The following is a 24,550-nucleotide window of genomic DNA, read 5'->3' on the forward strand; positions in this document are numbered from 1 at the left end:
ACGATCGCTGGGTTCGACCCCTGGGGACCTTGCATCAGCTGCTTTGTCTCCGGCTTCCTCTTCGGGTTTTTTGGGATTCAGTGCCTTGGTGCCTACCCGAGCCCTTGTTCGATGTGTACATGGATGCATCATCTCTCGGCTGGGGTTTTGTGACCAGTGCTCACCAGGCCCACCAAGGGTGTTGGGGTCCATCCTGCCGTCGAGCTCACAGCACAGTGCGGGAGTTCGCAGCGGTCTGGTTTGCTCTTCGGAGGATTCGGGTCGCCCGTGGATGAAACTATTCTGCTCCATTTGGACTGCTTTCCAGTGATTCATTGCCTGAACCGCAGGGGTTCGATGCGGTTCTTGTCTCTTTGGGGTTGGTTGATTCGGGTGACTCGTCTGCTGAGTTCTCTGGGTTTGGCTCTCCTGGCGGTTCACGTGCAGGGAGTGTCCAATGTGTTGGTCGACAGCCTGTCTCGCTTCATTTCCCTCAACGGCGCTTTCTTCCATTGGCTTTGCCAGAGGTTCGGGCGCGCCGAGGTGGACCTCTTCGCGTTGGCGTGGTTGAGGCGCCTTACCGTGTATGCGGTGCCCTTCCCCAATTGTGAGGCCGTCGGGGTCGATGCCATTCGGCTGGACTGGTCGAGGTGGAGGTTCCTGTACCTCTTTTTCCCGGTTCGGCTGTTGCTCTAGGTCCTGATTCGCTTGGAGACTTACCAGGGGCGAGTTGTCCTTCTGGCCCCTTGGTGGCCAGCCCAGCCTTGGTTTCAGGCGCTGCTTGCTCGGTGTCCGAGTCCGAGGGTTTTCCCACAGCTCCGCCTCGGCCGACCGGCTCGGTGTCCGAGCCCGAGTGTTTTCCCACAGCTCCGCCTCAGCTGACTGGCTCGGCCGAGTGGACAGCACGCTGGACTTGTGATCCTGTGGTCCTGGGTTCGATCCCAGGCACCGGCGAGAAACAGTGGGCAGAGTTTCTTTCACCCTATGCCCCTGTTACCTAGCAGTAAAATAGGTACCTGGGTGTTAGTCAGCTGTTACGGGCTGCTTCTTGGGGGTGGAGGCCTAGTCGAGGACTGGGCTGCGGGGACACTAAAAGCCCCGAAATCATCTCAAGATAACCTTTCATCTTCTCGTTTTGTTGTGGCCCCTTCAGTCCGGGATTGTTTCTCCAAGGCTCTTTTCTTGTTGGCATTAGCCTTTGGGGGGTCGAGTTGGGGAGCTTCATGCTCTCCTCCGGCACAGGGGTTTCTGCTTTTTCGGTCGTGGAGATTGTTTTGTTCGCTTGCAGCCGTCTCCCTCTTTTCTGGGGAAGAATGAGACTGCTGCGTTCCAGAGGGGTCCGCAGGTGGTTGATGCTTAGTTAGTACGGCCGGGGGTGCATCATGCTTTGTGTCCAGTTGCGGCGCTTCACCATTATTTGCGCGCCATGGCTTCTGTGTCCGGAGACGCGCTTTGGGTTGATCCAGTTTCCCTTCTTCTCTGTTCGCCGGTTCGGGTCTCCCAGGTCAGGTTATCTTGAGGTAATCTTGAGATGATTTCAGGGCTTTAGTGTCCCCACGGCCCGGTCCTCGACCAGGCCTCTACCCCCAGGAAGCAGCCCGTGACAGCTGACTAACACCCAGGTACCTATTTTACTGCTAGGTAACAGGGGCATGAGGATGAAAGAAACTCTGCCCATTGTTTCTCGCAGGCGCCCGGGATCAAACCCGGGTCCACAGGATCACAAGTCCACTGTGCTGTCCGCTCGGCCGACCGGCTCCCTGTGGTCGTCCACAGGGTTGTCAAATCCAGCCAGCCTACGGTATATCCCCATGCCCATGACGTCTGTAAGTTCGCGGCTCTTGCTGCCGTCTTTGGGAATGTTTTGGTCTGATATTCAGACGCGGGGTTTTTGGCGGTCGAACAGGGTTCTGCCTGCTCGCTACCTTGTGAATGTCCCTGAGCCCCGTCAGGCATGTGTTGCTTTGGGTTGGCAGTTGGCGGTTGCAGCCAGTTATCTTGACTTCGAGTTGAGGAGCAAGCGATGACCGCCTCTCGGGTAAGTCCCTCTTTTTTCCGTCTGTGGGTAGTTAGCTCCGGGGAGTCGACGGGGCTCCCCCCAGAAAACCAGTGTTGAATGTAATGAAATGCAATTTTCTGGGTGAGTCCCGGAGGCTCCCCAGCATCCCTCCCTCCCAACCGTCGACGGTTTTTCATGCTTTTGACATTCAGCCTCAGAACTGAGGTGTGGGTAGCCGGCGTGAAAGGTCTGGAGCTCCCCCTTCCCCCTCCCGGGAAGGGGGGAGCTGCGCAGATAGCGGCGCGGCGACGTGTGACATCATACTAGTTTGCTCGTTTTCTGTTAGGGAGTTCTATCCACTTGTTCGACATTTGGTAGCAATTTTACCCAGAATAGGGGTTTATTTTGGGGCGCTTACCTTTCTGGGTGCCTGATCCGGTCGATGGCAGACATAGAATGCTTCCAACCACACAGGGGTTTCTATAGGCCATTGTTCCCCTTGCCTCTCTGAGGGGGCCCGGTTCTGGCTGTGGTCCTCAGTATGCCTATGAACTCCATACACATGACTGATGCCAAAGTCTGACATTAGCATATCAGCCTGGGATAGCTCCGGGGAGCCTCCGGGACTCGCCCAGAAAATGGCGTTTCATTACATTCAACGCTGTTTTTTTTTATATATTTAGAATGTGTTCCTGGAAATTCAGCTTGTTGTCGATGAGAACACGATGGAATTTACCATTAACTTTACTACTGATTTGTATATTGTTTATTCTTAGATTAATTTTATTTGAGGATTTATTACCAAACAAAATATAGAAAGTTTTGTCAGTGTTAAGGGTGAGTTTGTTAGCAGTTAGCCAAAGATGGACTTTATTTAGTTCAGTATTCACAGTGACATTTAGAGCAAGCGGGTCAGGACTGGAGAAAATGAAAGTTGTATCATCAGCAAATAAGATTGGTTTGAGGTGTTGAGAGGCATTTGAAAGGTCATTAATGTAGATGAGAAAGTGGAGAGGGGCCACGTATGTTGCCCTGTGGAACACCAATGTTTATGGGTAGTGTAGGAGAAATGGAATTATTCACAGAAACATACTGCAGAAACATTATATTTGGCAACCTAGAATTAGGAAATGTTGTCTATGCTTCTGCAAGAATAACCAGCAGGTAGGTATTACACATAAAGCTTACAGCCTTATCTGCAATTCTGCCAATGTAGAACCTGAAATATTCTTTAAAAATGTACCTTGTGCTAATGCTTTATCGCGCAAGTTTCAACACACTTGAAATATATTGATGAAATAATATTTTGCAACCTAGAATTATGGAATGTTGACTATGCTTGTAAAAAACCAGCATTGAATATAATGAAATGCCATTTTCTGGGTGAGCCCCAGAGGCTCCCTGGAGCTATTGGACAGATATATGCTATACTGTATTAGTCTGGGGCATCAGTCACATAAGAGTCCTTGCCTACTGGGAACCACGAATTAGAACCTGGTTCCCTCAGAGAGGTGCAGAGAGCAATGGCCTATGAATACTCCACTCTTTGAGAGTAGTGACACCTTGGCTTACGAATGCCCCTCTGCGAATTTTTTGGATTACGAACCCAATTTCTTTGTAAAATTTGAATTGGGTTACGAGCTTTGCCTTTAGTTACATAGTTTGTTGATACATGTATGGGCGACCTAGCGTGTTGGTCCTGGTGTCATGGTCGCCTGCGCTTCAGTTTACCAGTGCCTCCCGCTTAGTGATAATCACGCTTGAATTCTTTGTAAAGAATTTCAGTGTTTTTCTGCTTTATTAGGTTTTGAACATAAAAGTAATTATTATATATCATGCCATGGGTTCCAAGAAAGTCAGTAGTAAGGTTCAACATAAGAAAACACATGTTAGGATAACCATAGAGGAAAACAAGTCTCTATGGAAAGGTTCTTAGTGAAACACACAAGCAGTGAGCCACATCCAGGTCCTAGTGGTATGCAGGCAAAACATAGGAGAGAGAGTACCCCAGAGAAGTCATCACTGCCTGATGTTATAATGGAAGGAGACTCCCCTTCTAATCACTAACACCTCTCCTCCTCCTCCTCCTCCCACCCCCTCCTCCTCCTCCCACCCCCTCCTCACCGTCTTCCATACGCCAACAATAAAGGTAAGCTATAACTTGTACATATTATAGTACTAAATATTTTTGTTTATTTGGTATGAAATGTATTTTGAAGTTAATATTTTTGGGAGTGTGGAATGTATTAATTCAATTTACATGATTTCTTATGGGAAATTCATTTCAAGTTGCAAATTTTCGGGTTACGAACTGTCTCTGGGAACGGATTAAATTTGTAAATGGAGGGGCCACTGTATATTCATGTCTGTCATCGACCATAAAAGGCACCCAGAAAGGTAGGTGTCCCAAAACAAACTCTAACTGGTAGAACATTGCAACCCAAAACCGAACAGAGTCCAAGAACTCCCCCCAACAAAAAATGCAATAAGCAAAATGTCATCAAATTCAACGCACATCTTGTTTGCCCCTTCCCCCATCCACATGGGAGGGGGAAGGCGGGGTCCCTTCTCATCCGATCTGACTGCTCACCCACCCATTCGGAGACTGAGCAAATGAAAATATGACCACCGACCGGAAGGAGAGAGGGTGCCAGAGAGCCTTTGGGGCTCACCCAGAAAATGGCATTTCATTACATTCAACACTAGTTTTTTTGGGGGTCCCCCCCCCTCCCCTTCCCCGGCTCATTGGAGCTAGATACCCATTGATATGTAAAACAGGGACTTACCCCGGGAGGCGGCTGCACCGCATCCCCTCAGGCCAAAGACGAGACAGCTGACCGCGACAGGCGCCCCGAAGCCACACATGGTTGCTGAGGACCCAGAACATTAACCAAATAATGGGCAGCCAAGACTCTGTTCAAACACCAAAACCCCAGTGCCTGAATGTAACCCCAAGACATGTTACCAAAGACCGCAGCAAGAACTGCAAACTTCTGCTAGACTTAATAACCCTGTGGACAACCTGAGAATCCCGAGCCTTGGAAAATTTCACGAGGTATACCGGGTCCACCCAAAGTGCATCCACAGACACAGAAGCAGTGGTGCGCAGGTGGCAGAGAAGAGCCGCCACCGGCTCTTTGTGGCGTCTGTCATTCCCGTACACTAGAGTGGCATGAGGTAGCGACTTTGTTTCAGGTACTTTTGGGTGGCCTGTCTTTATGCATCTGCTCAATCTGGGGATGAGGGCCTTGGTCCAGCTCCATGACCAAGTTCCTTTCCTGTCGATAGATAGCCGTCTTGGCAAAAGACTTTCAGGCTTGATCGAATTTGGAGTCAGCCATGCAGTTTTTGACCGTTGTGGAGCTTCACTCTGAGGGGCTCCAAGAGAATGTTGTGGAGCTTGGCTCTGGGCCTGGTGCATTTCTCAACTGTCATCCCCAAAGTAGATAAGTTTAAATTTAGAAAAGAGCCGAATGATTTATTTAACAGATTACCAGGTAGCATAACAGATGTGCGATGGCTGGATTACACACAGAAATCACAATTGTGTGATGCATCAAATGAACAAATCCTCATCACAGCCTATGTGAATTTGTTCATGGCTGGATTGTTTCATGCATAGGTTAGATATATATATATGTGTGAATTTGAGTTTTTATAAACAGCTGTCTTGATGAGCCAATAACTGTGCTGTACTATTCTCAAATCTTATAATCTTAAATTTTTTACTTGCTTACCCCTCATATTTTCACCCATTTTGTTTTCCCTGCTTAGTTCTTTGTCTTCATCTTATGTGCTCCAATCATACATCAGGTACACAAGCTAGGCCATATGGTTCCTACCTTATTATTCTCCTCCTTTCCAATTTATCTTTTACTCCCTGTATTCTGCTCATTAAGTAATCTAACATATAATACCAGTTACTGAATCTTGTTCCTTCAGCTTTTTTAATAGCATGTTGTTGGGGACAGCATCAAAGCATTCTTTGCAGTCTAGGAATGTACAGTGTACCCAACCCTTCCCTTCCTTGTTTGACCTCAGTTATTCTGTTGTAGAACTCATGCAAGACTTTCTCTAGGTCTTCCACTACCATGCCCCTCATTATTTTCTAGCACATGCAAGATATTCTTCTTAGGAACACTAGTGTGCACAAGCCTGCTTCTATTGAACAAATTGTGCATATTTCTTTTTCAGGCAAGCGATTCAGTGTTGGTAGAGTGTTTGAAATGACACTAGACATAAAGCCAAGAGTAAATAGCGGTGTCATTGCCTCTGTTCATGGCAGGCGGGATTTTGTGATTCTGCAGTTAAGAAATGGAAGTGTTGAACTCAGTGTTGACAATGGCAAAGGTATTATCACTGCCAAGTATACTCCAACACACCCTTGGGTGCTGTGTGATGGCAACTGGCATTCTATTCAGGGTATGTGCTCATTTTGTTTGATGTTTTTGTTAGTTTTTTCATGAATTTTGTATAATTGAGTTCCATTTGCTGTACTGTATGAGTAAGTTAATTAACATTCCAGAGAGGAAAGGTATTATTAAGAAATTATAAATTAATATTCCATTCCTTTGTCATTTGTTGGTATAAATTGAACTCAACCACCTGCAAGTGTGTAAAAAACTTGATGTTGTTTATTAACCTTTAAACTGCACTACACATCAATAGCTGTAATGAGTAACTGCTGCAGAATTGCACACCACAGCTATTGATGTGTTGGAGTACCTCGCAAGATTTGAAGGTCCCATAGCTACACAGGGTTGATATCAGCTTCCTCAGGGCTCTTGTAAACAGATGCCATTTAAAAAAAAAAATCACGGGCAACATTCCCGAGTGTGAGAGCCTCAGTACTGAGTGAGCAACCAAGGCTGGCACATGCAACATGAGCTCACAGCACTGCTGTGAGCTCAGCTGTCAGCACCTCAATTTTACCAGACTTCCTTACTTTATTGCAGCCAAAATATGCCATCTATGATTTTTGTTTTCCCCCTGTGATCAGGGAACACTTCTATAAGAAAAAACCAGCGTTGAATGTAATGATGCGCCATTTTCTGGGTGAACCCCGGAGGCTCCCCGGAGCTATCCAGGCTGAATGGATATGTATAACTTTCTGGCATCAGTCAAAGTGCTAGGAGTTCTTGCCTACCGAGGACCACGAGCCAGAACCTGGCCCCCTCAGAGAGGCACGAGGAGCAATGGCCTATAGAAACCCCCCCCCCCTTGTGGTTGGGAGCATTCTATGTCTGCCATCGACCGGGATAGGCACCCAGAAAGGTAGGCGCCCCAAAACAAACCCCTATTCTGGTAAAAATATTGCTACCGAAAGCCGAACGAGTGGACAGAACTCCCCAAACAAAATTATCTAACTAGCATGACGTCATCACATCGCTGCGCCACCGTCTACGCAACCCCCCCCCCTCCCCAGGAGGGGTAGGGGGAGCCCCAGACCCTCCATGTCGGCGATCCAACTGGCAGTTCTTAGGCTGGATGTCAAAATACGTGAAAAATGCCGCCGACCGGAGGGAGTGAGGGATGCCGGGGAGCTTCCGGGGCTCACCCAGAAAATGGCGTTTTATTACATTCAACGCTGGTTTTCTGGGGGGAGCCCTGTCGGCTCCTCGGAGCTACCTCTTCACAGATAAGGAAAACGGGGAAGGAACCGGGAGGCAGATGCCATGTGCCCTAACCTAAAAACCAAGACCACAGACAACACAAAGACCAAAACGAGAAGAAAATAGACCACCCCAAGCTAACTACCAGGACGGCACCAGAACTCAAGAGCAGGCCAGAGGGGAACAACGCCCAGGACAGCAAGTGGAACGGAGCAGAAGGAACCGCAACACCGAACTCAAGCAGGAGCGGCTCCGCCAGCACCACCCAATACGAGGTGACAGGACACGAGCCCAGACGACGGACCCGGAACAACCCCAAAGGGAAGAAAAGCCAACCCTATCAAAGACCGAAGGACCCTTTGCAGTGATAGGAAAACCGGAGAGACCACCAGGAAAACCAAACACCGCCCCCGAGACGAAACACGCAGGTGGGAGACCAATATGGAACCCACCAGTGCCGACACAAACGATGAGAAACTAGCACCATGAACGAAGGCGCAAAATGTGAATCGAAAAACTGCAACCCTGCAACCCAAAGGAGCAAGATAACCAGCTCCAACAGGAAAGAAAGACACACGCGTCCCAGAGGCATCGAAGAGGAGAACTACCCAGGACGTGAACCGCAGGAAAGCACACACCTGTTCCGGAAAAGGAACAAAGAAAAACCGGAGCCAGGAACCCAGCAAACCCAGTTCCAAGAAAAGGAACCAGAAAGGCAGGAGTGGCAGACCAAAAATCCACAACCCCCCACAGACAGTGCAACACCGAAAGCCTGCAGGAAGTCACACAGAAAATCATAGGAACTCGGTACCAAAACGGAACACTGGAGAAGTCCAAAAGCAGGGAACTGAACATGGACAGAGGCCCACCTGAGCACCAAACAACAGGATAGGCCACAAGCACTGACCCAGATACACAAATTGGTGGAGCATGGGAGGAGGAAAAATGGGAATAGGTATGGAAAACCCCGAATACGGCCCAAGGAGCGGCCGGGAAATAAGGCACACCACCAACCACAAAATGTATAGAGGAGGGTGTACATACCCGATGGACCTCATGGACAGCAGGGTGCAGTCAGGCACCGAAGTTAGGCAAGGAATGACTGTCCCGAGAGGGAAAAGACCCAGGTGTCGACAACGAAACCAAAAGCGTCAAAATGCGAGGCAGAGCCCCACAGGACAACAAAGAACAAAAGACAGGGACAAAAGTCACTGAAGACCCACGCAAAGTGACCAAACACACCACACCATACCAAACACCCCTTTTAGGAGCCATCGACTCAATCCCGTCAAGCGGGGAAGAGTAAACAAGGATGGAGCAGTGAACAAGAGTGGTGGAGTGAGCAGATTATCCCAATAAGATACTTGCTCCAAATGCATTAGCCTAACAAGAGAAGCAAAGCTCTACGGAGGACCAATCATGGAACTCAAACTGTTCCAAACTTCCAGTTAATATGCCTGCCCACCTTTGGAGAATGGCGAGGTATTGCCTGAGCATAGAAGCAGCAGAGTAGCGAATAATAACTAGTCGACCTGCAAGTGTGGTCTAGAACAGACACTTGCGAGAAACTGTACCGACTCCCAGTGCACTGAACTCGCACCATTGCCCGCCAAAATAACACCCACATACCACTACGCAACAAAACATAAGTAGCCTCTGAGTGGTTGTGTTTATTGTCACCAATCTTCTCAAAACAAAAGAACTGGGACAGAGGCACATGCCACCCTTGCAGCACATTTTGGACACGAAACAATGGGCATAAAAGGGATAAGTGTAGAATCAGGAAAGACCTGAGGAATGACAGGCACGGTAACAGGTTCGGTGATTCACGGAACCAATTACTGCATAACGTGGTGGTGGGGCCCCACGATTTGTGCAAACGTGGGTTGGACATGTATGTGAGCGGGAATGGTTGGGAAGAAATAGGAGCTGCCTCGTACGGGCCAATAGGCCCTCTGCAGTACCTCTGGTCTTATGTCCGTATGGTCATATGCACAAGGGGACAGAGGAGGAAGCCGAGTACCCAAAGGAGCCACAGACACGAAAAAGAACCCGATCAATGTCAGAGGGAAAAGGAAGCAGAGAGCACTAAGAAGCTATGTGGTGGAGGCAGACTCTACCCACAGGAGCAACCGTAGAGAAGACAGAGCTCTGGAGGCTCAGGAAACTGCACAACTGTCAACTGACATGAGAGGCGGGGCCCAAGAGCCAGAGCTCAACCTCCGCAAGCACAACTAGGCAAGCTCCCCACCAAAAAATGAGAACCAGCCCATGGCCGACAGAAGCGCCAGACATGACAACCTCACCTGCAGAGCAGACACATGACCGTGCCACAACACAGGCGAGCCAAGTAACATACCAGGAGAGCGCTAATGGTGTGCCCGAAAGCCAAGCATACTCAAGGCAGTTGGCATGGAATGTACCATTACCTGAATAAAATTTGGAAGTCGGAGGAGAAATACGTCCAGAGGCGCGTGCCCTGCAAAAGACAGAGCAGGACAGAGGGGGAAGAAGCGGCGCCACGCCGAGCCATCCCACACCCGGAAGCAGAGGAAGAACGAAGTGACACCCCCAGACATAAATCCAGAACACCCTCAGCATCCAGAGGGCCACAACCGGATGGAGAAAACAAGCAAGAAGTCGTGGACAAACCACGAGAAACGACGCGAACACACAAGTATACCGCCCATAAACAAAACGCACACCGCGGCCCCAGCACACGAGGTACGAACGCACCACCTGTCCACCGGGAGGTGTGGCTCGTACACCAGGCGGACACACATATCGTACACACAACATACAGACAACGTAAACACACATCATACAAACACCAGGAAGGCGTGCGTAACGAAGACGAAGAATGCCGAAAATGGAAGTAGAGACAACACGAAAACAAAACAAGGTGAAAACAAAGCAAAAGAAAACAGATGAATGAAGGTAACCAACGAGGCCGACAAAAGACCAGAGGGAAACCTCATCGAAAATCAACAGACATTCCAATAATATTGGAAGGTACGAAGAGACTCGCAAACCAATGAGAACAACAACAAGCACCCCTGAGCAAGGGACATGCAGGGACAATGATACGAAGTAGTCTAGGCATTGTATGTACAAGGCAATATATAAATACATCAACGTGTGTTTCACACCTTGTTTGAATGTACCTTTCCTGAACAAACATTTGATTTTTTTTTTCCGGAAAAGTATCGTAACGTGAGAGCGAAAAGGGTAAGGAAAAGGGGGGCGAAACACACCCCCAGGAACGACGGGACCGACGAACCCGAAGGAATACGGAACCAAGCCCAGGGAGCGGTATACCCAAAAACAACAGGAACACAGAGAGGGAAGGAACAACCCCACTCGGAGGAACTGCCAGCCCCTCACCAAAGGTACAAGGACCCAAGAGGGGCAAACGAGGCCAAGTCCCCCCAGGCAACCCCTCCCTAACCCCTGGGACCTTGACGGCATGACCTAGGGACAAGCCGCACCCCCAAAACCAAAGCTTGACAAGGAAAAGCCGGGGCAGCCATGCAAACACCAAGGAAGGGAGCTCACTGGTCAGACCCATACGGCATGGCTGGAGGAACCGACTCGAATGCCTCCGCCGCCACCCCGGAAGAGGAAACCCCCGAGACCGCCCGAGTCTCAACCCAACCAGACCCCGCCCCAACCCCGAAACCCTCCTATGGTTCGGAGCAGGCAGCAAGGGAGGAAGTGTGTAGAACAAAAGGGGAAAGACAAGGAGCAGAAGGAGCCAGAGCCGAAGCGACCCCCCACCCCCAAGTCCGGACCCCAACCACCAAAACGGGGCAGCCTCGGGGCATCCAGGGCCGCAAACAACGAAGAGGGTCGCAGCAATCAACAACCAGCAAGCAACGCCGCAGTCGCCTGCACCCGATTAACATGACCAGTGGCCTCGGTGAAAGGGAGCACAGTGACAATACTCGCCGTACGACTCCGGGTCACAAAAACAATGACCCAACAGGCAGCATGGGTAGGCACAACCGGTGAGTGTCACCCTGAGACAAGGGGTCAGATCAACCAACAAACTCGCAGGACGCGAGAGGGACTCCGGGGACACACCTATAGGACCACGGAGCTCCGGTGGGGTTTTCCAGGGCCCTTAGCCGTTGGTACACGCTAAGGGAAGCCAGGTAGGGTACCGCGAACCGGCGCCCAATACTACAAACTGCTAAAGCTGAACCCCTGGGACGTGTCCACTCATGGGGGCCAAGTGGGGAGTACCACCAACAGAAGGAATCAAAAGAAATCACCTAGAACAGGAATGGGGGACCACAAAGGCAGACCCCCACCAGGCAAAAACAAAAACAAAAGAAAAACTCCGCAAGAGGACAACGTACCCAGGTGGAACAGAGTCGGACGCTGTTATGGTGAAAACTAGCTGTGCAGTACCCCGCGCCCCTACCAGTGACGAAAACTACCACCTACCCAGAGACAAACCCCCAGCCGACTCCAAGGGCGGCTCAGTATCGAGTAGTAAAGGACACAGCAGAGATAGAACCCAAGGTGACATGTGGAAGGTGGTCCCAAGGGCAGTACAGTACTTACAGGGCACCTAGGCAACATAGCCCTAGGCGCATGCAGCCCGAGTACCGTAGAATTTTACTCCTGGCTCACACCCCACCGGTAGAGACAGTCCACACCACAAGGCACAGAACTGAAACAAAAATCGGAGCCAGAGGCACTCGACCAGCCAGTAATCCCATCAGCCAAGAATTGCCAGTTGGATCACCGGCATGGAGGATCTGGGGCTCCCCCTTCCAACCCAACCCCTCCCCAACCCCTGGGGGAGGGGTTGCACAGACGGTGGCGCAGCGACGTGATTACATCATGCTAGTTAGATAATATTATTTGGGGAGTTCTGTCCACTCGCTCGGCTTTCGGTAGCAATATTTTTACCAGAATAGGGGTTTGTTTTGGGGCGCCTACCTTTCTGGGTGCCTATCCCGGTCGATGGCAGAAATAGAATGCTCCCAACCACAAGGGGGTTTCTATAGGCCATTGCTCCTCGTGCCTCTCTGAGGGGGCCAGGTTCTGGCTCGTGGTCCCCGGTAGGCAAGAACTCCTAGCACTTTGACTGATGCCAGAAAGTTATACATATCCATTCAGCCTGGATAGCTTTGGGGAGCTGTCGGGGCTCCCCCCCCCCCCCCCAGAAAAAAAAGGTTTATTTTTTTTATTTCTTGAGCCTGGGCATGTTGCAGGAGCAACTATAATTGCAAGAGCAGCCCAGGGATTAAAAGTCTGTGTGGAAATGCAACAGGGTTCAATGTATGCATTTAAAAAATTTGTAATCTTTAGGATAATAGAAGAAAATAATTTGTTTATGATGATAGTAATGTATAGTATTACCATGTTTACATTTTTGTAAAATAGACACAGAGACAGGTGCCACAGCTGACCCCGTACACCTGGGAGACTCGAACTCCAGCATCATGACTAAAGTTCAGGAAATCACTGGAGAAATCCCCCAAAAGAAAATAACAATATATATATATATATATATATATATATATATATATATATATATATATATATATATATATATATATATATATATATATATATATAATATACGAACAAGCCTGAATGGTCCCCAGGACTATATGCAACTGAAAACTCACACCTTTTGTGTTCCTCACGTGTTCCCCAAAGAATGAGGCGATTTGATAAAATGCTATGCCCAAGATTACCATCCGAGTGCTGGCGGGAAAGTGGTTCAAATAGCTCCGGCTATCATTTCCTTTTGTCCGGTTGTGATGGTCAAGCGGATTAAGGCGTCCTGTACATACCAGTTGCGTTGCTCCTGGCAGTATGGGTTCGAGTCACTTCTGGGATGTGAGTTTTCAGTTATATATATATATATATATATGTGTATATATATATATATATATATATATATATATATATATATATATATATATATATATATACAGTGGTACCTCGGAATACGAGTGTCCCTGAATACGAGTTTTTCGGAATACGAGTGTCCCTGAATACGAGTTTTTCGGAATACGAGCAGGATTTGCTCGAAAAATGTGCCTCGGAAGGCGAGGGTTACCTCGGAACACGAGTTTGTTGATACGTGTCCAGGCCGACTAGTTCGTGGTGGCACGGCGATCGTGCCTCAGTTTACCAGTGTCTCGTGCCCAGTGACTATCCCACCTGAATTCTTCACAAAGATTTACAGTTTTTTTTCGTTTTTTTGGCCATTTGAGCATAAAAGTTGTCATTATATATCTCGCCATGGGTCTCAAGAAAGCCATTGGTAAGGTTCAACCTAAGAAAATAGCTGTGAGTAGAGGCAGTAGAGGATGTCCCTTCTTGATTAACCCTTAACATGCTCGGGGTTTAATATCCTGTCATCCCCACAGGCGCATGTCATTTTGAAAAAAAAACAAAAAATTTTTTCTTCCTAACCTGTTAATTTGTGTTTACTGATCACGGGAAAAATAATAAAAAAATCGTAAGTGTCATATATTGCCCGGTATAGGGCAGGGAAGTCTGGCAAATTATAGGCGCTGACTCAGCATGCGTCCCAGGCGGTCTGTTGCTCGCCAGCTGTCAGGCTGGAGTTGCCACAAAGAGATAATTACCTAATTATTTCAATGTCTCTGATTGATTTTTCATAGTTTTTTGCTATATTATTATTCAATAGTGTGTAGTTTGATATATTTATATAAGAAAATGAGTGAATCATCGCTGTACTCAAAAATATGGTTTGCATATTGTTGATTCAATTATGTTCATCAATCAGTGAACAAATACTTTGTCGGTTATTACACTATAAGCACAGGTTATATATAAGTATCTGCATGTTTTGTTCACTATAACGAACCACTAAGTAGCTATTATGAGTCAAAAAGTAATGAGGAGTGACCGCCGTGTACCAGCCAGCCACTCCCTCCCTCCCTCCAGTCATCTGACTCACCCACATTCTCCTCCCACAATACTGTTTTTTCTATAATTCACTATATACAGACGTTATATATAAGTATCTACATGTTTTGTTCACCATAACTGTACATCTAAGCTTGTATGGTGAGTAAAGGCACAAAGACGTGGGACCTCACACAGTCAGCTGATGGCTGCCGCCCTCAAGGCCAGACGCACTAATATTTCTCCTCCGACAATTCTGTGTGGTGTTATTACGCTATATATCTTATATACAGACGTTATATATAAGTATTTACATGTTTTGTTCACCATAACTGTACATCTAAGCTTGTATGGTGAGTACAGGCACAAAGACGTAGGACCTCACACAGTCAGCTGATGGCTGCCGCCCTCAAGGCCAGACGCACTGATATTTCTCCTCCAACAATACACTGTGGTGTTATTACGCTATATACGCACATTATATATAAATATCTACCTATTTTATTCACCATACTTGTACAAATAAACTGGTATGGTGCCCAAAGACCATCGTGGTAACCAGTAAACAACACCGTCGTCTGCACGGTGGCGTCGTGCAGACGACGCCACCGCCCTCACCAAAATGAAGGCTCCAAACCTTCTCTTGCTGTTTATACCCTCTATACACACGTTATATATAAGTATCTACATTTGTGTTCACCATAGCGAACCACTAAGCTGGTATGCTGAGTGCAGTCAATAAAAGGTGGCCACACACACTCAAAAGACAACGCCACCATCCTCCCTCCCACAGCATTACTCCTCCCTCCATGGTGCACAGCGCCAAATATCACCACAATCCTGCTATTATCAGAACCCTGGTCAGTTTTATCACAGTCAGGGGTCGTCTGTAATAATATCATCGCTACATAATAGCATGAACAAGTATATTATGGCATTTTTAGGCGATGCTGTGGTCACAAGCTGAACAGCAGTGCTGTGAGTTCGTGCTGCGTGCGTCAGGATTGGTAGCTGACTCAATACTGAGGCCCCAAACACCCGGGAGTTTGGTCCATGATTTTTTAAAAAAATGGCGTCTGTTTACAAGAGCCCTGATGAAGGTGTGGTGAACCCCGTGTATCCGCGGGCTGTTTAAATCTTGCGTAGTACTCCAAAGCATCATGTGACGTGATGCGCAGTTGACTGGAACAACGTCCAACACGTCATATGACGTGATGTGCACTTAAAGGGTTAAGAAAATGTGTGAAGTATGGGAAGAACTGCAAAGTTTTGTTGAAAAAACTCACCCAGATAAAGCTGTAGCAGGCCGTTGCATTGACCTTTTAAATGATAATGTGATGTCTTACTACAGACAGGTGTTAAAATGTAGGAAAAAACAAGTGTCTTTAGACAAATTCTTAGTAAGACAAGCAAGTTCTAGTGGTATGCAGGCAAAATGTGCCAGTGTGTGCATACCAGTGAAGTCCTCACTGCCTGATGTGATAATGGAAGGGGACTCCCCTTCCAAACAGTAACTCCTCTCCTCCTCCCCCCTCCTCACCATCTTCCATATGCCTACAGCCTTCAACAGCAAGGTAAGTAATAACTTGAACATAGTTTTGTAGGTATATTTAGATGAATTAGGTATAAACATTTAGTTTGATGTGGGGTTTTTGGGGTAGTCAGGAACGGATTAATTCATTTCCCATTATTTCTTATGGGGAAATTAGCTTCGGAATACGACCTGTCTCCAGGAACGGATTAAACTCTTAAACCGAGGTACCCCTGTATGTGTATGTGTATATATATATGTGTATATATATATGTGTGTGTATATATATATGTGTATATATATATATATATATATCTATATATATCTATATCTATATATATCTATATATATATATATATATATATATATATATATATATATATATATATATATATATATATATATATATATATATATATATATATATATATATATGTATGTCGTACCTAGTAGCCAGAACGCACTTCTCAGCCTACAATGCAAGGCCCGATTTGCCTAATAAGCCAAGAGTTTTCATGAATTAGTTGTTTTTCGACTACCTAACCTACCTAACCTAACGTTTTCGGCTACCTAACCTAACCTATAAAGATAGGTTAGGTTAGGTTAGGTAGGGTTGGTTAGGTTCGGTCATATATCAACGTTAATTTTAACTCCAATAAAAACAAATTGACCTCATACATAATGAAATGGGTAGCTTTATCATTTCATAAGAAAAAAAATAGAGAAAATATATTAATTCAGGAAAACTTGGCTTATTAGGCAAATCGGGCCTTGCATAATAGGCTGAAAAGTGCGTTCTGGCTACTAGGTACGACATATATATATATACACACACACACATACACACACACACACGTATCAGAATGGAGAAATGTCACAAGTGGAGTACCACAGGGTTCAGTTCTTGCACCAGTGATGTTTATTGTGTACATAAATGATCTACCAGTTGGTATACAGAATTATATGAACATGTTTGCTGATGATGCTAAGATAATAGGAAGGATAAGAAATTTAGATGACTGTCATGCCCTTCAAGAAGACCTGGACAAAATAAGTATATGGAGCACCACTTGGCAAATGGAATTTAATGTTAATAAATGTCATGTTATGGAATGTGGAATAGGAGAACATAGACCCCACACAACCTATATATTATGTGAGAAATCTTTAAAGAATTCTGATAAAGAAAGAGATCTAGGAGTGGTTCTAGATAGAAAACTATCACCTGAGGACCACATAAAGAATATTGTGCAAGGAGCCTATGCTATGCTTTCTAACTTCAGAATTGCATTTAAATACATGGATGGCGATATACTAAAGAAATTGTTCATGACTTTTGTTAGGCCAAAGCTAGAATATGCAGCTGTTGTGTGGTGCCCATATCTTAAGAAGCACATCAAAAAACTGGAAAAGGTGCAAAGACATGCTACTAAGTGGCTCCCAGAACTGAAGGGCAAGAGCTACGAGGAGAGGTTAGAAGCATTAAATATGCCAAAACTAGAAGACAGAAGAAAAAGAGGTGATATGATCACTATGTACAAAATAGTAACAGGAATTGATAAAATCGACAGGGAAGACTTCCTGAGACCTGGAATTTCAAGAACAAGAGGTCATAGATTTAAACTAGCTAAACACAGATGCCGAAGAAATATAAGAAAATTCACCTTCGCAAATAGAGTGGTAGACGGTTGGAACAAGTTAAGTGAGAAGGTGGTGGAGGCCAAGACCGTCAGTAGTTTCAAAGCGTTATATGACAAAGAGTGCTGGGAAGACGGGACACCACGAGCGTAGCTCTCATCCTGTAACTACACTTAGGTAATTACTTAGGTAATTACACACACACACACACACACACACACACACACACAATAGGAAGGGAGGAGGAGTGGCTGTACTGGTGAAAAAACACCTGAAGGTAAAAGAGTTAATATTTGAAAACCCTCGAGATATTGACATAATGGCATTGCAGGTCTGGAATCAGGATGATAAGCTGATAATTGTAAATACCTACAGCCCACCAGCAAGCAACACATGGACAAAGGAAGAACTGGATGACAAACGAGAGGGCCTCATAATGGTCATGAGAGATATTATTGTACAAGAAGATAAAGATAAATCACGACTGTTGATACTAGGGGACTTCAACTTTAGAGCAATAGACTGGGAGGCCTATGAAGCAAGAACGGAGGACTTTTGGACATGCAGATTTGTGAACCTCATTCTGGAGACATTCTTGTATCAACACATAAAGCAAGCCACAAGAATGAGGGAAGGAGATGTACCGTCAGTACTGGATCTAGTATTCACCAGGAAAGAAGAAGAGATTTTTGACATCCAGTACCTTCCTCCCTTGGGAAAGAGTGATCATGTCCTGTTAGACATTAAATATGCTTTAAGATATCATCTAGAAGAAAATGGGGACATTGAAACAGTTGATAAACTCGATTTAAGGAGAGGCAACTATGGGGAACTTCGAAATTTTTTTAATGAGTGTAATTGGACAGAATTGTTGCTAGGCAGGGAAGTAAATGAAATGTATGCCAAATTTTTTAAACTATACGAGGAAGGCACACAAACATTCATACCAAAACAGAGATGCAGGGCCAGAAAACAGGATTGGTTCGACAGAAATTGTGAGAGGGCAAGAGACCAAAAGACACAAAAATGGAATCGGTATAGGAAGAGGCCAAACCCTCAAACATACCAGTGATACAAAGATGCGAGAAACAACTATACAGCAGTAAGGAGAGAGGCAGAAAGAAATTTTGAAAAAGGGATAGCAGATAAATGTAAAACAGAACCGGGCCTATTCTACAAATTCATAAACAACAAATTGCAGGGAAAGGATAATATCCAGAGGTTGAAAATGGGAAACAGATTCACGGAAAATGAAAAGGAAATGTGTGAAACATTAAATGAAAAGTTCCAAAGTGTGTTTGTACAAAATGAAATCTTCAGAGAACCAGACACAATAAGAATTCCAGAGAACAACATAGAGCGGATAGAGGTGTCTAGAGATGAAGTGGAAAATATGCTAAAGGAGCTCGGGAAGAACAAAGCAGCTGGCCCAGATGGCGTTTCACCATGGGTTCTGAGAGAATGTGCATCTGAACTCAGCATTCCACTTCACCTGATCTTTCAGGCATCCCTGTGTACAGGTAACGTAGCAGACGTGTGGAAACAGGCTAACATAGTTCCAATCTACAAAAGTGGCAGCAGGGAAGACCCCCTCAATTATAGACCTGTATCATTGACAAGTGTAATAGTGAAAGTATTAAAAAAGCTAATCAAAACTAAATGGGTAGAACACCTGGAGAGAAATGATATAATATCAGACAGTATGGTTTTCGATCTGGAAGATCCTGTGTATCGAATTTACTCAGTTTCTATGATCGAGCCACAGAGATATTACAGGAAAGAGATGGTTGGGTTGACTGCATCTATCTGGACCTAAAAAAGGCTTTCGACAGAGTTCCACATAAGAGGTTGTTCTGGAAACTGGAAAATATTGGAGGGGTGACAGGTAAGCTTCTATCATGGATGACAAATTTTCTGACTGATAGAAAAATGAGGGCAGTAATCAGAGGCAATGTATCGGAATGGAGAAATGTCACAAGTGGAGTACCACAGGGTTCAGTTATTGCACCAGTGATGTTTATTGTGTACATAAATGATCTACCAGTTGGTATACAGAATTATATGAACATGTTTGCTGATGATGCTAAGATAAGAGGAAGGATAAGAAATTTAGATGATTGTCATGCCCTTCAAGAAGACCTGGACAAAATAAGTATATGGAGCACCACTTGGCAAATGGAATTTAATGTTAATATATGTCATGTTATGGAACGTGGAATAGGAGAACATAGACCCCACACAACCTATATATTATGTGAGAAATCTTTAAAGAATTCTGATAAAGAAAGAGATCTAGGAGTGGTTCTAGATAGAAAACTATCACCTGAGGACCACATAAAGAGTATTGTGCAAGGAGCCTATGCAATGCTTTCTAACTTCAGAATTGCATTTAAATACATGGATGGCGATATACTAAAGAAATTGTTCATGACTTTTGTTAGGCCAAAGCTAGAATATGCAGCTGTTGTGTGGTGCCCATATCTTAAGAAGCACATCAACAAACTGGAAAAGGTGCAAAGACATGCTACTAAGTGGCTCCCAGAACTGAAGGGCAAGAGCTACGAGGAGAGGTTAGAAGCATTAAACATGCCAAAACTAGAAGACAGAAGAAAAAGAGGTGATATGATCACTACGTACAAAATAGTAACAGGAATTGATAAAATCGACAGGGAAGACTTCCTGAGACCTGGAACTTCAAGAACAAGAGGTCATAGATTTAAACTAGCTAAACACAGATGCCGAAGAAATATAAGAAAATTCACCTTCGCAAATAGAGTGGTAGACGGTTGGAACAAGTTAAGTGAGAAGGTGGTGGAGGCCAAGACCGTCAGTAGTTTCAAAGCGTTATATGACAAAGAGTGCTGGGAAGACGGGACACCACGAGCGTAGCTCTCATCCTGTAACTACACTTAGGTAATTACACTTAGGTAATTACACACACACACACACACACACACAGTATCCACTTGATTTAACAGCCTATATGGGGCTGTACCCTGGTCGTTATTTCTGGAGCTCCGGTATTTCCGAAGTTAAGTGTCGTACCACTCTAGTGTCTTCTACCCTGTGACGTCACATATTCACGGCAGATTGTTTTGATTTGTCAAGAGGCTGGAGTGTTCATTCCATAACTATGTTGGACATATCTGCGCAATCGAGGAACATCCATGCATCATGTTGGCTCCAAATGCACTCATTGTGTCAGTGATGGCTGACTGGTGGGTAGATGGGCAGGCAGGCAGGGATGGAGAGGCTGAAATGTAGGCAGGCAGGCAGGAAGATGCTAAGAGGGAGGGAGAGAGGGAGGCAGGCAGGAAGATGCTAAGAGGTAGGCAGGGAGAGAGGGAGGAAGGCAGGCAGGCAGAGCTTGGGAGGCAGGGAGGGAGGCAGGCAGGCAGAGCTTGGGAGGGAGGCAGGGAAGCAGGGAGGGAGGCAGGCAGGCAGAGCTTGGGAGGGAGGCAGGGAAGCAGGGAGGGAGGCAGACAGGTAGAGGCTGGGAGGTAGACGGGGAGGGAGAGGATGGAGGTGGATGGAAGGATGGATTGAGGGAGGGGAAGGATGGATGGAGGGATGGAAGGAGGGAGGGAGGGAGGGAGGGAGGGAGGGAGGGAGGGAGGGAGGGAGGGAGGGAGGGAGGGAGGGAGGGAGGGAGGGAGGGATGGAAGGAAGGAGGAAGGGAGGGAGGGAGGGAGGGAGGGATGGATGGATGGATGGATGGAAGGAGGGGAGGGAGGGATGGATAGATGGAGGGATGAATGGATGGATGGATGGATGGATGGATGGATGGATGGATGGATGGGAGGGGGAGGGATGAATGGATGGATGGATGGATGGATGGATGGAGGGAGGGATGGATGGAAAGAGGGAGGAATGGATAAATGGAGGGAGGAATGAATGGATGGAGGGAAGGAGGGGAAGGAAGGAGGGGATGGATGGATGGAGAGATGGATGGATGGAGGGATGGATGGATGGATGGATGGATGGAGGGATGGATGGATGGTTAGATGGATGGATGGATGGAGGGAGGGATGGGTGTTGAATTGAGGTGAAGCAGAGTATGGGGGGGGGAAGGGGTGTCAGTAAGAAATTATTATAAATTATAAAATAAAAAAGAAACAGCACCACCTCTTTATAATCATAATTATCTTAAATGCGCTGGGTAGATGAGACTCATTAGCTTGGGTGGGCAACTCATCTAGGGAAAGGAAAACCCCTGATTCTAAACCTCTGCTGCTTTGCGGCCATACCCCCTCTTTTGGGAAAGGCTTCAGGAGTCAACCTCGAGGATAAATTCGGAGTTAGAGCCCCTAAGGCAGTTCGTTGTCGATTTCGACCTCATTCTGGCATCTTCTGTGATGGTGCTGAAACCATGTGTATTATCATTTGCCTTTGCATTGGATAATTTCAGCAACGTGGAGAGGGGGGACCTGATGCATGGGTAAAAGCTTCTTTTTCATATCGACCTACCCATGGCTTTGCGTCCTGGAGAGCAACCAGAGCGCAACTCCATAGTCTCCCGAGACTGAAGGATGCCTACTGCTATCTTAACACTTTCGCGCTATCTGGACGCGCCGGCGCGTTCGGTTTCGTCTAACGTAAACGCATAGTGGACATAAAGTTATGTCTACTTTTAAAATATTTGTATAAAATTCAATTTTTATCCGATTTACTTTGGGTTTGTTTCAAACTGCGCGCTATGAGGCTCTCTTTCTCACCACTAGGCTGCATCGTACAATAAGTTCATGAAAGGTGTGGATAACTTCGATCAAATGGTATTTTGTCCCAAACGGGTTGCAGGTGGGTGACTTTAGCCGTTTATACTGGTAATTCTTCCCCCATATCATGTATTATATGCATATGTCTGTTTAGGGAATTTTATTCCGATCAATATACAACCAAAAATAACTGTGTGCAACAAGTATAATCTTGACAAACATAACAAAAGTAAAAATATTTCGTGTGTGTTTGACGCTCACTGATATGTTCCAGCGTTGTTTTATATTTGTCGCTATTCTAACTTACGCTTTGTTGATATTTTTTACCTATGGGCACATAGAACATTCTATTGCGAACACATTGACATAAAAATGAATGACGCACATAGAAAATTAATGTCATGAGAGTGAAATAAGTATAAACTTTCAAAGCGCCGTGCGTCATCCCGTCACCGATACCGGGTAACAATTTCACCACTTCCCACACTCTTGCGGGCGGGCTGCATCATTATTCTACGCTTATATTCATATCACCGTGTTGGGAATTTCATTGCGAGTCCATTTATACCAAAATTAACGCTGTAGAACAAGTGTGGAGGTGATTACAATCCCAAGAGTAAAAACATTTTATTGCTGATGGGCGCTCACGGCGAGTCATCTACGTAGTTATTTATTTGGTGCTGGTATCCCTATATGTTTCGTGACTTATTTTACTAATGTTCTTCTAGAGAATTTTATTGCGAACACGTTGGTACCAAAATGAAATACGTAGCATGAGAACTAAGGTCAGAAGAGTAAAAAGAGTATACACATTTTTGTTTTTACGCTTAAGCGATAAAAACGCAGCGCGCACATTCGGTTGGCTGAGTGACCTTTGCGGAAAGCGCGAAAGTGTTAAATGCAATTTCAAATTTTCAAACTAATTGCTTTAGTTTAGGTTTGCTCATTATCTCAAAGCTTATGTTCAATCTTTACATCCTAATATGCTTGCATCTTATAATAATACTGTATTAATTCATTTTCAGTTATCAAGAATAAGAACATTGCAATTCTTGTAGTTGACGGAACATCTACCAATCCTGTGTCAGGCAAGATCGGGGCTACTTCAACTGACACAAAGAACCCTCTTTTCCTGGGTTCACAGCCTCTTGTGCAGAAACGACGTGGAGGAGCCACTAGTGAGAAGTATGTTGGCTGTATGAGAAATGTAACTGTCAATAAAGAACCAGTTGCTCTAGCATATACCACCTTTGTTGGTAATGTCAATGCTGGATCATGCCCCACCATTTAGCTTTACATACACAAGTTTAATTTAAATGGTCAATTTATTAATATTCGAAGTTTATTTTATCTTAATATTGGCAAGGAATAATTTAAACAAGCAATACTTAGAATGATAAAATATGCATATTGATAATTATTTTAAATAATGCCAGTTAATGAACAGAATGTGTATTACATGATATTAGTTATGTGTATTTTGAATCCAGAATTATGAGAAGTCATACCTGCAAAAGTTTGACAATCCTATTTATTTCATGTTAAAATATTTTCTAAAATTTATTACATTTTGCATGTACAGTAGTTTAGTACAAATTGGCAGAGATAAATAAATATTATACAGTATATGTATCTGATTGCTGTATTATGGATAGTTGACAAATTAACAAAAGATATGCACAATAATTTTTTGTAACCTTTAGTAAACATTTTGCAAAGTTCTTTATGTAGTTTTCATTAACCTTGTTGTGAAGCTGTATCTAATGATGATTTAAAGTTATGAGGGATACATAACCCCACACAGCTGCGATGTGTGGGGTTATGTGCATAAAATTATTGTTTCTTTACTTTATCTTACCTTCAGTGGACGGTGTAAAAGGTTTGTTTGTTATTTTGCTTCACACAACTCCAAATCGGTTTTATTTATTGTTGTAAGATTTAATTAATTTCGAATGAGTCCATTCAGTGTTAAATTTCTTAAATTAAACTTAAATATTTGGGCACTTGTATTGACCAAAATTAATTCTCAACTGGTTTAACTTTCATATGACCAGCCAGATGGTATTTATTATTCATATATTTATAACTGCCACTGAAGAGAATAACTATTACTGCTAATTACTAATTAATAAATCAAATCAAATATTTATTCAGGTAAAGTACATACATTGAAGGT

At 45.1% G+C, this 24,550-nt stretch overlaps 1 protein-coding gene across 5 annotated transcripts in view; it reads left to right on the forward strand.

The window, feature by feature from the left end:
• LanA (laminin subunit alpha) overlaps positions 1 to 24,096 on the forward strand; it is a 550,694-nt gene extending 526,598 nt beyond the window's left edge. For all 5 annotated transcript variants that reach the window (XM_069308774.1, XM_069308775.1, XM_069308777.1 and 2 more), the window contains 2 exons: positions 6,173 to 6,400; positions 23,400 to 24,096. In XM_069308774.1, the coding sequence (XP_069164875.1) occupies positions 6,173 to 6,400; positions 23,400 to 23,665 (494 nt within the window). In that variant the 3' untranslated portion in view covers positions 23,666 to 24,096. The remainder of the gene's footprint in view (positions 1 to 6,172; positions 6,401 to 23,399) is intronic.
• Positions 24,097 to 24,550: the final 454 nt, after the last annotated feature.

Source organism: Procambarus clarkii, chromosome 63 (assembly GCF_040958095.1).
Source record: "Procambarus clarkii isolate CNS0578487 chromosome 63, FALCON_Pclarkii_2.0, whole genome shotgun sequence".
Lineage (NCBI taxonomy): Eukaryota > Metazoa > Arthropoda > Malacostraca > Decapoda > Cambaridae > Procambarus > Procambarus clarkii.